Here is an 18,672-nt window from a genome sequence, read left to right as displayed (position 1 = left end):
TACAAAGACAAGAAAAACACCTTCTGTGAACTTTTCTATACAGAGAGAAGAAAAATGAGGTGGTAGCTGAAGAGGAATATAGGTTCAAAGAGAGATGTTTTGTATCACATTTACGACAAGCTTGTATGCTGATGGGATGATCCAGCAAAAGTGACTCAAAGAATAGAGAAAGTAATTATATGAGACTAATTCTTGAATAGGTGAGAGAAGATGGAATTGATGCACAATTGCAGAGATTGGCCTCAGGTAGAAGCACAGTGTGAACTTCTATTCAAACAAGAGGATGAAGTGATTAGTTCTAGATACAGATAGATTGGTTCATTTAATAAACTTCAGGGTGAGAAAGTTCTCTTCTGATTGCTTCTATTTTCTTAAGTAAATATGACACAAAATCATCATGTTAGATCAAGGAAAAAGGAGGTAGATCTATGAAAATTCATTATCTAGGGGTGGAAAAGGAAAAGGTGATTTAATCTATTTCACTGTTTTCTGACTGGGCTGCCAAAGGATGTAAACACACAAACTATACTTAAGACTGTAATTTTCTACTTTGTTATTAAAAAGACAGATTAGTTCTAGGTGCTCAATAGCACTTATAGTCCAAACTTCTAGGTTTTTACTAGGTATATTCTTTTTTTTAATAGTTTATTGTCAAGTTGGTTTCCATATAACACCCAGTGCTCATCCCCACAAGTGCCCTCCTCCATGCCCATCACCCCCTTCCCCTCCCCCCACCCCTATCAGTCCTCAGTTTGTTCTCAGCATTCAAGAGTCTCTCATGGTTTGCCTCCCTCCCTCTCCCCCACTATTTTCCCCCTTCTTCTCCCCCACGGTCCTCCGTTAAGTTCCTCTGAATCCTCCTATTCGTGCAAACATATGGTATCTGTCCTTCGCTGCCTGACTTATTTCGCTCAGCATAACACCCTCAAGTTCCATGCATGTTGCTACACATGGTCAGATTTCATTCTTTTTACTAGATATATTCTTGGCAATTTGATGGTATGTTGTTCTAAACTTCTAAAGACTATTAAAATATAATTTATCTAATGATTTGACACATGTTATCTGTCATAGAAAACACAGATGGAGACTCTGTGAATCCTAGTGATACCAAAAAATGCTCACACACATTTAAAAATGTAATCAATACAGTGAATTTTCTTCTCTCCGGACTGAAATGACTCTAATCACCTTGTCTCGAGAATATGCAGAATATCAGTCATCAAAGTCAAGGGCAAGTATGGACTCTAGCAGGGGAGGAGTACCTGAGAGATAGTCTCTGTGGTTATTTTCTTTGTTGGCTGCTATTGATACAAGGAATGCCTTGAAGTCACTCTGGGTAAAAATTTTTTTTCTTATTAGAAAGGACAAAATATTCTCTTCTTCTCAGCTTTATTTTTTCCCTGAGGATTTCAATAGCTGCAAACTTCTACTTTTCCCAAAGTAATAGAGAAGTTATATACACATGTAAATCCTTGCCTTACTTTACAATTGAAAAACTTGTAATTTCTATGAATTAAAATATGCTTCATTTGTTTTTAACATTCATTATATGTTCTACTTTGACACAAAAAAGGGAGTTAATTATAGTGAATGATATGTCCTATCACATATTCCAAATAGAGAATTTAATTAATAGTTCAATAGCTACTCTATAAAAAATTAAATACAGAAATATAGATACAAATTTACACCTAGGTGTTGTGGTACTTGTAAAAACAAAGTTTATCAATCTTCTAATCTAGAGCTCATAAATGTGGCCATGTGATTCTTCATAACCATATAAAGAAATCCTTAGCTAGCTTGCAATTATGATGTTAAGTAGTAAAGTAAATGAAGAGCCGCTTTTTTTTTTTTTTTTCTTTCCTGCATCTGGTATTTTCTTACACACTGGATAAATCAAAGGTGTCATGGCACATAAAACACCATGGTTATGTTCTCTGTTTAAGATTTCAGGAAAGGTGCTAGACTGTGGAAATGATGTCCTCTTAGGGGAAAAAAAATCAAAACAAAACAAAACAGAAAACACACATAGAATATTCATGAGTAGTTTAATAGCTCAACACAGCATACTCATTAATAAGGTTTGGGTGGGGGAAAAAGTGTTATATTTAATTTCAGTAATGGAAATTCTATCAGAAATCATTGCCTTGTTCTGTCATGGAATGTGATTTCCATCTAAGAGCCAGAAAAGATGTAGGGTATGAATAGTCCAGGAAATAGAGAAATATAAATATGTTCAATGCCAGGCAAGGTTTTCAAAGCAGCCTGTGAAACTCTAGTATTTCTCTAGGATGGAGCTTTAGGCAAGACCACCTGATTGTGGGCAGACTGGTTTGTTCTACAGCTGTACCTGCATTGTCAGCACACTAGGATTATACTTCCGTATGAGGAGGGCCTTGGGCGAGGAGGCAAATATGTGGACATTATGCATATTTTCACCAATCATTCCAATGTCACTATTATAGCAAAGGCAGCAGGAGCCCTGAATAACAGGATAAAACTGGGAAAATATCCCACTGGGTTATTTTTAATCTTTTCCTGCCTTTCAGCATCCTTTTTATTAATCCTCAAAATCCCAGTTCCCTATTCTGCTTCCTGAATGTTCACAAAATTGCTTAAAGTATCCAAAAAAAAAAAAAAATTACCAAGCACATATTCTGTTTTAGACAGTTTTAGACTTCTCTGCCACTTACTGTTTACCATAGTGTACATAATTTCTTCCATGTATATGTGACTGAGTAACAAACAGCAAATTTGGGTTACTACGTTGGTTATAGTCTAGTAGGCTCAAGCGTAGCTCAAAGTCTCATATACCATCATGTCATCAAATGCCATTCTCAGTTATGCCACAATAAAATGGGAAATTGTGCAGAAACTAGACCTTGGACTACCTAAAAATAGCAAAAACTATGAATAGTGAATCTTCACATGCTAAGACATAATCACATATCATTCCGCAGGAAGCCATTCTTAGCCAGATGGTATAGTAAAACAGATCTGATCTACTAGTCTCATAAATTATCAAGGTTACTAAGATTTAATATGTCACCTTTCCTAAGAACACTCACATTTTAATATAGCATGCTTTTTTTTTTAAAAAAAAAGAAAAATAAAGAGCAGGGCAAATATATTGTAATAACTGAATTCTAAGCATTTCAAGTGGCTGAAGAGACTATGATACTCTAAACAAGGCACTCTTCCTTCTCTATATGGACATTTGCCTATTTTGCACACAACCTAAACCAGACCTGGCAGAAAACTATGAATGATCCCTCTACCTTCTAAAAGAAAATTTAAAACTATACATTAGAAAATAACAGAGTTGGAGGTTAGACATAGGGATCATTGGACATTATATTTTATTTCTCTCTTTCTTTTTAAGAATTGTAGCAAAGAAAATAGTGAGTGGTAATGAAAACATTCCCTAGCATTGTCTAGGGTTGTAGTTCTGTGGAATATAGAGGGATTATGGTTTGTATTTCTTACACCCAAGAGTTCCATTGCCTAAATGGTCTCCCCATTGTCCCAATCAGTGAATAGCATAGTATAAACTGTAATAGAATCCTGAAGTTATTTAATGGGCTCTCTTCACTCACTACTCTAGTCGCTACATGGCAAAGAGGTACACTTTCTCTCTCATGGTGCCACTTACTGCAGTGCCTCTACACTGATGAGCATATAATTATTCAGTGCTCTTTATTCTGGGACCGCTTTAGTGCAATCAGTAGAGTGCTACTGGTCCTGTGGAATTGTAAACTGGTTTAAGTGTCTGTCTTCAGCAAGTGGTCAGGAAACTGGAAAGTACAATCCAATGAGCCTACCTTTATCAGGAGAAAAACTGGAAAACAGTTCATAAGTTAAACACCCTTGGCTATTACTTTCAGTTTTACAGCTTCTGCAGGAGCCCAGTTTTAGCCTTGGGTGCCCATATTTAACTCATATTTCTACATTAAAATTGGTCTAAATATGTTAAAAGAAAGTAAACTAAATTATAACAAATCTTTTCATTTTCAGATTTGACAACTCTTTAGAACTCTAATCTAAAAAAAAAAAAAGATGAAGGAAGATACACAGGGAGTTCATGACATGAGCCCAAGTTGGATGCTTAATCAACTGAGCCACCCAGGTGCCCCTAAAACATTTTTTTTTCTCAAATGACATGTCCTTATGTTTAATTAAAAACTTACTAGCTTTTGGATCACCTGGGTGGCTCAGTCAGTTGAGCGTGGGACTCTTCATTTTGGCTCAGGTCAACGATCTTAGGGTTTGTGAGTTCAAGCTCTACATTAGGCTTTACACTGACAGCACGGAGCCTGCTCAGGATTCTCTCTCTCTCTCTCTCTCTGTTTCTGTCTCTCTCTACCTTTCTCTCTCTCACACAATAAATAAACCTAGAAATTATTTTTAAAAATTACTAGCTTTTAATGTGTCCCATTCCAAAGTTATGAACATTCCGTTATGACATTCACATTCCAGCGTGTCTCCTCCTATATAGTACTATCAAGTACTATACAAAATTATTTTTAACATATATTATTACATTAAAATATTCTTCAATTTGGAAATTATTCATTTTGATATCAATTGGTCTAGATTGCCTATGAGTTCCTCCCAACCTTGAAATTATTGATTCTACACTTCAGGAGGCAGGTCAATCTTACGAAGCATAGAAAAGAATTTGTCTGCATTGCATGAATTAACAGGAATGAAAAGGACTCCTGCCTAACATTAATTTCTTTCCGCATCTACCACAAGGTCTAAAATCCACTACTCCTTATTAGTTATTTTTTAAAGATGCTCTTGAGGCTTGTGAGTTTTACTTGGATACAGACATTATATTACAAAGGAGAGAATATCAATTAACTTAGACTAATTTACCTAATTACTATTAATTGTTACTGAAAATAAAACCCCACAGAAAAATTTTGGGGTGAATAGTTAGGGAATGACCATGATATTATTCTGTGCTGAAAGTTGTAAGCAGCTTCCTAGCCAGTGACTTTGCTTCTCTCTGCTTTCACAGAAACAACTACTCTTCCAAGAACTTTTTAATTTTCCCATCTATCGTCTGGTGAGGCTTTTGCAGAACCCTCCCTTTGGATCTCGTTTTAATTTCCTATTGTATCCTTCGGCTTGATATTTCTTTCTCCCTTTCTCTCTTTCACCTATAAATGTTTTACACACATCCGCTGTTCTGGATCATCACAGTCTATAGTTGTTCTAACAACTCCCATAGTTTCCCATGCTCCCATACTCTGAGTTGTCTGGAACTCTGGTGTGTAGAAAAAACTAGGTTTTAGAGTCCAGTAGGGTAGGCTTGTAGAGGAAGAAAAAAAGAGGGGCCAGTCTAAGCAGCCAGGTAAAGGAAAGGAGGAATGGCAAAGCCTTAAAACAAATGTGGTTCAATTCAAAACATTTTCCTAGCACCCATCAGTCATGGCAACACTACAGTACGATAAGATTGTTACAGTAATGTAAGGCTGATGTTTAACTAACATTTTACAAAGAACTGAAGCCCCAAAATATCCTCTGGTTCATTTGTTATCATTTTGAGAAAACCAAAGCAAAAGTGATTGTTTTTCTTTTGAATTTGCACAAACATTGGTTCAAACATTCATGTGACCATTAGAACTACTCAGGGTATGGTATAGACTTGTAGCATTTATTACTAGCAACTCATTTTTCTAAAACTATAAACCCCAGGAGCATTCTCATAAAAACTGTATTTTTCAAACTCTGTAGGCTAATACTGTCGTCAAGCCAATCACCAAGAGGCAAAAGCTTTTATATGTTCCATTATCAATTCTAGAGTCATCAAGTTTCCTTGATTCAGCATGATATTATCATGTACCATTCCTCTCTGGTTACATTCTGTTATTGGCAGATACTTTCTCCACGTAGGAAGAAAGGAAGTGTCTCTTTGTAGAGGGTTTATTACATTACACCTCCCTGTAAAGCCATAGCAATATTGTGTGGATCAATAGAAGCAGTAAAGAACAAGTCTTCTAGTTCCTCAGCCCATTAATATTTTAAATCAGAACTCTAAGTGATGGGGAAAAAGAACATGTAACCTGATTTAATTTTTCTCAAGGATTGCCCCCCAAAATAAATGGGGCTTCAAAAACCAAGTCAATAATTCAAAGAAGTAAACTAGGAAGTAAAAGAGTTTCTAATTTGGAATACAAATATGTCTTGTAAGTAATTTAACACACTAACTCAGGGAAATGGTTGAAAGTATAGCATGAGGTTATGTTATAAAGGGAGACATCTGTGGCAGTTTGCGGAGCAAATCCAATGCTTTGCTCAACCTGTCTTCAAAAAAGGAAATGCCATCCCATGCCTAATTTTATAGTTGCTAATAAAAGGGGATAAAAGGGGACTCATTAATTTATCAAAACATCATAACTTGAAAACCCATAAAATGAAACCAGATTTAAGAAAAGTTAGAAGCTAGATGGAATAGCATGTACAATGTCTCCTTGTATTATTCTTAATTCAGCCCACAAAATATTAGCATTATCCTATTGTTACTATCCTATCTCAAGGCTATTTCATTAGGAAATCATCAATACTTACAGAGTGTTTGCTTTAGCCTGAATACTGTGTTGAAACAATAGGCTTCCCCCCCCAACCCCCCACCCCCAGGTGCAAGGTAATAAGAAGGCAGTTTTGAAACAAGAAATTCAACAGTTAAGAGTGGGGCATTCATGGGGCTCCTGGGTGGCTCAGTTAGTTGAGATTCTGACTTAAGTTCAGGTCATGATCTTGCAGACTGTGAGTTTGAGCCTTGTGCTGACACCTCAGAGCCTGAAGTCTGCTTCGGATTCTGTCTCCCTCTCTCTATGCCCCTCCCTCACTCATTCTCTCTCTCTCTCTCTCTCTCAAAAATAAACAAACACTTAAAAAAGTTTTACAAAGTGTGCTACCATTCATCTTAGTAATTTTACCTAGAAAGAAAAGTTCATTCTTTTTTTTTCTTTTTTTCTTTTTTTTTACCCTTTCCTTCCTTCTTTCTTCCCACAAATATTCATTGAGTACTTATGTGTTCCAGGCTATGATCAGAATTCAGTAAATAACAATAAACAAAACTGACAAGTTCCATGCTCTCATAACACTTCCATTATTCTGGAGAAATAATGATAAGGAAATGCATAATGGGTTCATTTCAAATGGTATTGGTATAAAAATAAAAACTCATATAGTGATTGAGGAGGAATGCATAAATAAAATTGGGAAGTAAAATAGTGATGGAGAGGGTACATACTGTTAAGCAGAATGGGCAGCAAAGGTCACTGTAAATGTTGCCATTTTAGCTAAGCCTTGAAAGTTAAGAATATGCATATCATCAGGAAAAGCATTGCAGGCAAATAAAACAGCAAGTGGAAAGACCTCAAGGCAAGAGCAATGTGGTTAAGAACAACAACAACAAAAACCATTAGGCTGGTGTGTGATGAAAGGAGAGAGCAGCAGTGAGATTGTATGGTAAATGTTGCCAGAGTGTTAGGTTCTTACACATCCTATGACAAGTTTGGCTTTTATTAAGACGAGTGAAAGTAATTGGAAGATTTTAAGCAGGAGAATGATGTGATTTGGTTTCTATTTTAGCAGATCACTTCATTATGCTGAGTATGAATTTTAGTGGGAAAACAGGAGCTCATAGAAACCAGTTGGGAATCTATTGCCTAGCCCAGGAGAGAGACGGGTAATTCAAATCCATTAATTCATTTCTTTCCAACAGGTTTTTCAAAAATTAGAAGCTTCCTATTAATGGAAGAAGTTTTGTAATGATCAGAGACAACCAAAATAACTGCTCTGGATTTTTTGTTTAATTTTAATGTGTATTTGTTTTTGAGAGAGACACACACAAACTGTGAGCAGGGGAGGGGCAGAGAGAGAAAGAAGAAGATACAGAATCTGAAGCAGGCTCCAGACTCTTAGCTATCAGCACAGAGCCTGACATGGGGCTCAAACCCATGAACTGTGAGATCATGACCTGATCCGAAATCCAATGCTTAACTGACTGAGTCACCCAGGCACCCTGCTCTGGAGTTTTAAGTATGGATCAGAGAATTAAAATGAAGGAAAAACTCTTTTTCTTTAAAGTCCATATTTACTACATTTCTAACGAAAAGGAATTGAAAAAAGGAAATAATTCTAGGACAAAAACCATGATAACTTACCATTTTTGGCTTTGCAAGATCTGTTGTCTGGCTGCATTATGTAGCCCTCCACACAACTGCAAGCATAGGATCCGTACGTATTTATGCAGGTCTGGCTGCATGCACCATAAATAGCGCATTCATCTTGATCTACAAGGAAAATGGGCAACAATTCTAAGCAGACTATTGTTGGGCATTTTTTTTTTCAAATTTTGGAAATAGATTATTATTTTAAAAAGGAAGAATCAAGTCTAATAAGTCATTTCAAAACCACACTAACTGAAAGTCAAAATTCAATATTGCTTTAATAGTTACAGAGATGCAAGATCAAACTTAATACCTAATCTTTTATTTTAAAGGATAATTTATCTGTATTTTTTCTAGGCAGGCTTAGAAATCTCTATACTTTTTTCAAAGACAAAAATGCACTCAAAAGAATATTTGTTGAATAGATCTAGTGCTTATGACACATTTTTTCACTATTTTAACAAAGACTTAGTCTAGTAACATGGTTTTAAATGAACAGATTAAGAGTTCTGAGCCAAACTATGCAAACCACCCTCACTAAATCAAAAAGAGGAAACTATTAAGCACTGTTCAGAAGAAAAATTTCATCTTAAATTTTAATATCTATGGTCCTCTTTCTATTCCTTACATCCTTCCTCTCCCCATACCCTTTCTTCCTGCATCTTGTTCAAATCTCTATAAACAGCAAGTACTTAATGATTCTTAACCAAGCAGGCAAATAAAAAAAAAAATGTGTCAGGTAATAACTTGGACAAATGTATATTCAGTCTGTCCTGTGTACATGTACTGCTATACTAAGTACTAAATCCCTGAAGAAACAAACAAAAAAACAATGATAAAACATGGTTCCTACCTTTAAGTGAAACAAATCTACTGAAATATAATTTTGATTCTATGCATTTCCTTATAATAGAGGCATAATCTAGTTATGATAGAAACACGGGAAGTGAACTGGGTTGGAATTAGAGGTAGAATATTAAGTGAAGGCTGCACACTGAGTTTAAATGATGATATGGATTTTTAAGATTAAAATAGGTTAAGATGGAAAGTGGCACTCCAGTTAAAATAGCATGTGAGAGGCATTGTGATGACACAGTCGGGATTTCAAAGTAGTATAAGGGGTCAAGTGGAATAAGGGTGGATAAGAAGAAGTGGTAAGAAATAGCACTGGGTAAGTAGTTTTGGGGCCAGATAATGAAGTTATTTGTATGCTGAAAGGTTGTACATTATATACAGGCATTGGGAAACCATTAATTAATGAGCTATCTCATCAACTTTATATTTTAAAACTAAATAAACACATATAAAAATGAATTGGTGAAAGTAGAGAGAGATCCTGAAAAATTAGTTATATGCTAATTTCACACAAGAAATTTTATTTTGTGTGAGATTTTATTTTGTGCCAGTGCCTGACACAGATTTCCTAAAATCCTTAGAATGTTCTGAGCAATAGCAGTGTTTTTTTTTTTATTTTTTATTTTTTGTTATTTATGAGTTCCTTTGGAATATACCTTAGTCTATGACAATGAGGTGACTCAGCATGAGGCCCCCAGATGATGCCAGGATGGGGCCTCATCACCAGAAAGAGCAAAAACACAATTAAAGAGTGGGAACTCTCAACCAACCCTCTGAACACTGAGCTAAGAAAAGAGTTCACTAAGGAAAAGCAAAAATATTCCTAAGTAGCTAAAGGGCCATTTAAATTGGGAAACTATGCATTTGTATGACATTAATTTGCACTTTTCTGAGATTTCTTTGGCTTCATATAACAGCTTGCATTCATGGACAGTTTGAAGTAAGTTGCTTTGGGGATTAAAAAAAAAAGTATTTGAAGCTAAGTTTCCACTGATAATGAAAGAAATTAAGTCTTATATTGGGTGAAATCCAGCCCCTAGTGGTAAAAATGATTCTTATCCATTTTCGGATTTTTCAACTTTAATTTTATCAGTTCCTATTTTAGATTTTCTGACATGATTATGCTATCCAGGATAGCATTATGATTAGTGGTTTTTGTTGTTCTTGGCCAGAATGCAGGGCTATAACATTCATATAACTTCACAAAATTGGCCACAAAGGAATAGGCATGTCATTACTTATAATGCTGCTTTCTTTCTCCCTTTAAGGACAGATATTACCCTGGAAATAAGGCTTTAGGAAGGCATAAATGATGCTCAGATCTGGCCATACAGGAGTGCAGAGAAAGTAAAAAGAGTCCTTCTTTCATTGGTGAACTTCCATACTGATTGATGCCTAAGTCCTCATTAACATACAAAAGAAGATATTGATTATGGTTATTTTTATGGATTTAATTAGGAGATTTGGGAGAAAGAGATCCATGCAAAGCAGCTGAAAATCCTGAGTCCTCTAGGAGCAAAAGAGTAAGGATGCTGTATAGGTATAGTAGCCAACCCTGTGTAAATGGAAAGAGCTGTTTTGAACTGGAAATTGCATGCATGTATGCATTCAGGCAGAAGTACTATTCATATATGGCTGACGTTCATGATTATACAGTGTCTAATGTTGGCAGATCTGATTTTTCTTCAGAAAGTCTGAACTTTTGTGTGAATCTTCTGATTTTTTCATGTTAGTTTAAAAATAGTGAGTCAAATAAACATGGACCGTTTGGTTCACCTAAAGTAGATTAAATAGCCTCTGTGTATATATGACAAAATTTAATAATAAATGTTTCTGTAATATCTGTATTATGCAGAAAATAAACAAACAACAAATGAAAAATTCAAGCCCAGATGTACATTAAAAAGCAATGAGCCTCTTCAAGACAAGAATAAGTGAGCTCTACAGACCTGAGTTTTAGTCCCATGTCTATCACTAAGAAGATGTGTAGGACTTAAATAAGTCACTTAATTTCTCAGGGTCTCACTTTTCTCACTCTGTCCTTAGAATTTTGAACAATATTCTCTCTGAGGATTCTTTCAACTTTAAGATTCTGTTTCTAGGTACAAGTGATAATTTTAAAGCAAAGGTTTAATGTAATCGGCAAAGCACCAATTTCTTTATAAAATAGTTTATTAGTGGCTCTGCCAATGCAGATATTCTCTGATCATATATATTTTGATCATACATTTTATGTTTTCTATATATAGATTCTAAACACTTTATATAATAATGTATTACTTATATTGTGAATATATCAGATTTGTATACATATCCTAACATATAAATAATAGAAATGAATAGAATGGATAAGTAATCAAGAATTGTTCAGACTGGAAGAGTGGTCATTTCAAAGAGTAAACATGTGCTATAGCACAGTCACAAAAGCAAGGATTAAGACATTAAAAATACACATAAATATTTTTATGCTCATCATTATTGCTATTGGTAAGATGCCAACTGCCAGAATTACCAATGCAAAATGTAAACATTGTAAGGAACGTTACATGACATCATTAACTTAACTTAGTTGATAACAGATGTCTACTAGTCTGCAGCTATATCACTGGACGAAAACATTTAGGAAGTTAAAACCATTAAATCCAATGTTTGTATGTTAACCCAAACTACTTCCCATTGTTGACATTTCCCATGTTTGACATTATTGCAATATGAATTGAAAACTGGTAAAAAATACATATTTGTAATGTTTATACATATGGTTTATTGGGTGGTATCATCTTTTTAAATCTCAAGAAACAAAAAATAACATAAACATTATGTGAAGCACATGATAGGTCCTCCAAGATACTTTATTAAATTTCTATTAACTAAGTCTTTGTGTAAAAAAAAAAAAAATCATCTATAATACTTACCTCTACAGGTTCTTCCATCTTCTTTTACTTCAAATCCATCCTCACAGTAACATCTTGTACTATTTCTGACCATTGCACATTTATACTGACAATTCAACTGCTGGCAATTGGGTAATAGTTCTGTGAAAGAAAAGCAAAGACATTATGTCAATATAACTGTGCAGACATGTGTACTGTTTTAAATTTAAATATTGTTAATATTTACTCCATGCATAATCATGATAATATGGTTCTGATTGGTCTCTTCAAAAATTTCTGTGATTGGTTGAAAGAACAAATAATACCTATTCCCTCTAAAATATGTTGTTTTGTCTTTGTTTGAAGTACTGTTAACACAATTTTAGATCTGTTTGGTCTTTCACTTTTAGCTTATTATGGATGTTCAAAGTCACAAATCTTTTCAAATTCTGGTAAATTAAATTATTTCAAGAGGAAAAATGTCAACCCAGTGGTTGATTTCAACATTTATGCATTTCTTATCTGACATATCAAATGATTTTCTATCTTTTAAGGGCTTGTTTTGATTTACAATCCATGTGTAACCTTCATAGCAATCAATGTGAATATATTCCCTTTCAATAATTTATCTTTCATTGGTGGCAACATATTAGACAAATACTGGACATAATATATTTCATTATATCTGAACTCTTTCAGAGCAAATACATCATTGAAGCAAAAGTTAGCAAACTCTCTGAGTAAATTAAAATTCAATATGATAAATGTATGAAACAGAGATGAAGTGACAGAAGCATATTCATTGCACGAATAATTTCTAACAGGAATAAGATTTGTTAAACTAGAAAAATATATGGATAAAATGTGTGACTGATTTGGCTGTCTGAAAATAGAAGTCTTAATGGATTGTGACAATCTCTTTTTTCCCATGGGGAGAAAAATAAGTGTTTTGAAAATTAAAGTTAAATGATTCAAAATATGTTGATATATGCTACAAGGTTAGCTGGTGCTTCAGAAAAAAAAATATAATAAAAATATATGAATGGGCCAATGTAGAAAAGAACAGCTAGAAGATTCAAACTTGAAAATTAGCTATTTATTATCTAAGTAAACTATTTTCTTAGCCTAATTATTTTTCAGCTCTTTCATGCAATTATTTCATGCAACTTCCCTTCTTAAAACCCTAAATTTTCTTCTCCCTGGTCAGTCACATATCATGGTCTTTCTTCCTACTTTTCTGAGATGGCTGAAGCAATCAAAGAGATTTTCCACCGGTTTCTGCTTTACATTTATCGACTTCTGCACATTCTTGCCCTTCTTCTTTTTCAAATTTGGTTGATTCATAATCAAAGCCCAACTCCAATCCCTGTGCACAAATTGTATCTCCTCTCACCTATTCAAGATATGACTTCAGCTATTCTCTCCTTCCTCTCATAATCATTTTTTAACAGTTTATATTAGATCACTCTAGAACCCATGTCTTTTTGACAATTAAAATATTTTTGGAACAGAGTCATGCCAATTTGTTTACATACTGCCTATGGCTGCCTTTACATTACAAAGTAATAGGTCACTATGTGCCTCAGAGACCTAAGACCCACAAGGCCTACAAGATTTACTAGAGGCCCTTACAGAAAGTTTTCAGACACCTGGCTGGCTCATTCTCAGCATCAAATGTGCTCTTATTTTTCCTCAACTTAAAAACAAAAAAAAACTTGACCTCACTTCTACTAGTCACCTTTGTTCCTCTGTTCCTCTTTATAACAAAACTTAAAAAATAATCCATACCCCCTGCCTCTCTCTTCTGTTTCTCTATAAAATCCACTCCATCAAGGTTTCACTTCCATTACTACATAGAAACTGCTTACATAAATGTCTCTGATGACCTTGATGTTGAGAAGCACAATGACCTTTTTCAATCCTCCTCTTGCTTGACCTCTCAGCAACATTTGACAGTTAACTAATTCTTAATACACATTCATCATGTTGTTCCCAGGGCTTCACACTCTTGATGTTCCTCCTATTTCACAGCCTCCTTTGTAGGCTTCTTTCCATTCTAGTAAACCACTTAGGTTGGAATGCCCAGAGCAGAAACTGATCTTTGTCCCTTACCTATCCATTTGCTACACGTAAACTCATCAAGTACCAAGGCTTACCCTCTCCCTGGAACATAATCACAGTACCATAACTCAAAAGCTAGTTGTACTCTTTCAACTTCTAATTTTCAATACTTTGATTATAATCAATACTTCACATTAGATTTCATTCTCCTTGAAATAACGGGAGCAATTTCTGTTTCCTTGATACATATTCAACAAATATACAGATCAAGTATCTGATTTCTAGGCTTGGATTTGGGGTTATTGTTAATTATATGCTAATAAAATGTTAATGTTCGTGTGCTGTATAAAAAACAGTAATTTCTTCTGTAAAATATATATTAATAATAAAAACAGAATAAATTGTTCTTTGGATATTATGGCATTTTGCTTTGTATTATGGTAGTTATTTACATTTTACTTTCCTTCACACGTATCTATAACTACAATTTATAGAGTTCTTTAAATATGCAATCTCTTTGAAATCCTTTAACAGTTAACCTTAAAAATACTATTGTAATTTATATTTTACAAATGAGGAAACTTATGGTTTATAATGGGTTCTTAACCCAAGATTATACAGCAAATATATGAGAAAGCTGCCATGTAATGTCACTCTGTATACAGAGTCTGTTTTTAGTAATGCCTCTACTTCCCAATGTACAATATGGTGACTGTTGGAAACATGGTGTTTTTATTTTTTTATTTTTTGTTTTTCATTCTAGGCTTAGTACTGTGCTATAGACAAAGCATTTTATAATTTTTATAGGATGAATGAATCAATAAAATAGCTTAATTCTAGGATGAGGATTAACACTCTCAGGTGTCATTTCTAGTCCATTAAATTAAACTAGGTCCTAAAGATAGTTCATTTACATCTTCAAATTAAGTAATAGACCTGTCAAATCTTGTTTGATTACAGTGGAATCAGTCCAAAATTGCCCTGAAAATATATGCTACTTTAGTTAACATTGATTGAGCACCTACTCAATGCTAAGCACTCTGCTGAGGTTCCACACATCCAAAATTGCTTTTGACAAATTGAGAAATTACAACATGAGTATTGAAGTGGGGTGGATTATGTGGGAAGGATAACTATGTAAGCAACAGTATGATTCAAAGCAGAAAAATACATATGGTAAATAAAAATACAAATGACATGGGCTGGAAAGAGAAGGAATCCTCCAGAAACTGGAAATGAGCACAGAGATTATGGAAAATCATTGTGAAAAAAGTTTAATTTAAGCTGAAATTTAAAAGATAAGAAGAGTTCAGTAGACAAAATTTATGAGAGTGCATTCCAGATAAAGCAGACAATATGAGAAAATAAATTAAAAGACACAAAAGCATACAAGAAATAAGGACAATGATAAATAACTGTGTGTGGCTAAATGGTCATGTTTTATACGGTAGAAAATGGGGCTGGAATTGTTGTTTGGGACCAGATCAAACTGGATTAATTCTTAGATTAAGTAGACTTTTCTGTTTTGATAAAGAGAGGAGTAAAAGATCATGAAGGAAGAAAACTATCTAAAAGACTAAACATAGCAAAGACATAAATTAGGACTATGAACATTCAGATGAGTTGATGGCCAAATACTTGGTGAAAGCATAATGACAGGAAATTAATGGTACCAATGAAATGAAATACAAATAACAGAAGGACTAGAAGTTTGGGGGTAAATATTAAATTTGCCTTAGACTACTTAGTTTCAAATATTGATAAGATAATGGCCAAGAGAAAGTTGAGAATTTGAGTCTAAGAAAAGAAGTCTGGACTGGAGATGTAGCTTTGGAAGTCACAGAGGAAAAGTAGGTAATTAAAGCCCAAAACAGAAAAGAATCATCCTTTATAAGAACTATTTATAATACAAATAAACTCCAGAAAACTTGTTATTTAAGTTTATTTATTTATTTTGAGAAAGAGAGAATGTGTGACAGAGCATATATACATGGGAGGGGCAGAGAGGAAGAGAGAGAGAATCATAAGCAGGCTCCATGTTGTCAGCAGAGAGTCTGACCTGCGGTTGATTCCACAAAACATGAGATCATGACCTGAGATGCAACCAAGAGTCTGACACTCAGCGGACTGACCCACCTAATCGCATAGAACTTTTATATGTGAAAGGCAAGCAGAAGAAGAGCTCTTAACAAAGAAAACTGTGGGGGGGGGAATCAAATATATTGATGGAGAACCTGAAGAGCTGCACAAAATCTAAGGAGGAGGAACACTTCATGGAAATAAGCAGAGCAATAAATGTTAAAACTTTTGAGAAACAGTCTTGGAAGAAGGTTAAAAAAAATGCACTGGACTTGCTAATAGGATAAATCAAGACCTTTAACAAAAGGTTTCAGTGGAAAAGAGAGGCTAGAGAAAGTGTAGTAAGGAATTGAGACAGAAATAGGAAATAGGAAAGGTTTCTCATAGAAAAGAATTAAATATATCATTAGATAAACAGAACGAAGGTATAGGCTTAACCTAATTTATTTAGTCTCTACCTTAAGGCGAGTATGTTAACTCAGTAAATGTACTATTTTTTCCACTTAATTTCTGTAGCCCAATTCCTTGTTTTCCCTCTTGACTCTAAGTACAAATTCCACAGATCATTGTTTTCATATTTCTGCTCTCTCAAATCTTGAAATATCTGCAGTATGCCTGCTGAAAATAGTTACCACCATGGGGGTAGTGATGCAGAGAACTGAGGAAAATGAGAGAAAATAGGTGAAATGGATATGAAAGATTGGACCTCACACATGGTTTTGAATGTTGGGTGGGGTCTAGTGGTTGAAAATAGCAAAAGAGACAAGAGAAACTCAGCATTTGATTAATCATACGTATCCTGTATTAGAATTTGTGTATGTGTAGAGAGACTGAAAGCATATCTGGCAAAATGGTAAAAACGGATTCTTCTAACAGATCATGAAGAATTATGAAGAACTAACAATGTGAAAAACTAAATTTTAAAATTTGGCTTCACTCTGGAAAAGCAATACCGATTACTATAACATTATCTATTTGAGCTGCTTACCATTTATGCTTAATTACATGTAATACTTTAATGCTTACATAGATAATTAAAAGTGCATCACATTAATTTTGTTAGAAAGCTTATTTGGGTAGAACAGACATTTTGTACTGGAATTATCAGTCTTCATAGAGAGCTTTACATAAAGCATGGTCATATGTTCATGTAACATTCTCATTGGTTTGGATCTTAGATTGAAGTAGGAAGACCACTACCATCTAAAGGAATGAAATATGCAAGTCAGAATACAGATATGGGATATGGTCTCTGATCTGTATTTCTTAACATTATCAAGACAAAGTATCTTTTTTAATGAGAAGAGAGAACTATTATTTCAGGAATCAAATCTAATTCAACTGATGAAGACTTTTTCCACAAAGACCCATTCTGTGATATATACAGAATATTTTTTACGCTTTTTTCAAAGTTGTATATGAGATTACCAAAATGTGGCTTCTTCTCTATCAAATGTAAGTGAACAGCTGACAAAAAATAGGTAACTTTGAGGCACTAAGCTTCTAAACCATTCTTTAACTTAGGAACAGATTTCTGGATTTTACTAATAAATAGTAACAAAATTCTAGAAGGATAGAAAATTATTTCACATTAAATCTCATTTCTCTTTCACCACTCTGTTTATTTTTCTGAGTGGGATAAGCACTGGAGCCAGGGTTCTTAGTTTCCAACCCTAGTTTTACTAATTTCAGGCTATGTGAGAGTGGAAAAAAAAATAGCTACTGTTCACCAATTCCGTTTTCACTTCCTGAGAAAATACAAAGATGACTTTTCCAAGTTGACATGTGTTAGGTCGGAGCCATATCTCTGGCTCAGGATAATACAGTATATGCAAAATTATTGTGTGCCACTTTCTGACTTGTGCTCTAAAGCATTCTGATGATGAACTCTCTCTTTACTTGTCAGCCCTCTGGATGCAAAGAAACCAGCAGAAGACTCATAGAACCTTGGGATGGCACAGATCTAAATTAGAGGAAGCCTGAAATAGCAAGCACCCACATCCACTGATGACCCAACTTGATGGTTAGTTGAGTGAAAAATTTTTGGTGAAAATCCCTTTAAAAAAAAAAACACCTGAAATCTTTACCTGAATGAAAAATATGAATATTACTCTCTGAAGTAATGCACATTCACATTTAAATTGCTACATAAGCACAGACCAATTGATAAATCAGACAAGACATTTTTACCAATTTCTATAGTAGTCTGCCTAGGCTTTAGGGGTTGTTGTGCTTGTTAACAGCATTGGGTTTTAGAACACATTTCCACAAATGTATACAGATTTATGATTTAGAAAATATATACAGATAAATTTTGCTAACCTGCCTCAGAGTAAAAACAGTACAGCAAACAAGGTGATTTAAAGTTGATGACCAGATTCCAACAATTACAAGTTATTGCTGTTAGGAGGTTTCTCCCCTCATCAATTTGGTTTTTATAAATATTTCTAGGCTAGAAAACCACATTGTCCTGTATGTGTGGCCATGGCTTATCCAAGTTGCCATCAATAGCATTATGTTGGCTTCCTTTATGACCTATAATTGATCAACTCACATTGATCACAATTCACATCCATGTTCTGGACTTAGAAGGAAAGTGAGAACACAGGTGTGCT

The 18,672-nt window shown here is 34.4% G+C and overlaps 1 protein-coding gene across 1 annotated transcript in view; it reads right to left on the bottom strand.

Moving 5' to 3' along the window:
• The window catches only part of LRP1B (LDL receptor related protein 1B), a 1,854,983-nt gene that overhangs the window by 981,678 nt on the left and 854,633 nt on the right, over nucleotides 1-18,672 (bottom strand). Inside the window, exons 4-5 of the mRNA XM_077767810.1 lie at nucleotides 11,960-12,079; nucleotides 8,184-8,312 (exon numbers count right to left, since the gene is read on the bottom strand). Of these exons, the coding sequence (XP_077623936.1) occupies nucleotides 8,184-8,312; nucleotides 11,960-12,079 (249 nt within the window). The remainder of the gene's footprint in view (nucleotides 1-8,183; nucleotides 8,313-11,959; nucleotides 12,080-18,672) is intronic.

Source organism: Crocuta crocuta, unplaced genomic scaffold (assembly GCF_008692635.1).
Source record: "Crocuta crocuta isolate KB4526 unplaced genomic scaffold, BGI_CrCroc_1.0 scaffold154, whole genome shotgun sequence".
NCBI classification, from domain to species: Eukaryota; Metazoa; Chordata; class Mammalia; order Carnivora; family Hyaenidae; genus Crocuta; species Crocuta crocuta.
Note: the sequence above shows the minus strand (reverse complement) of the source record. Positions and strands in the feature narration are given on the sequence as shown.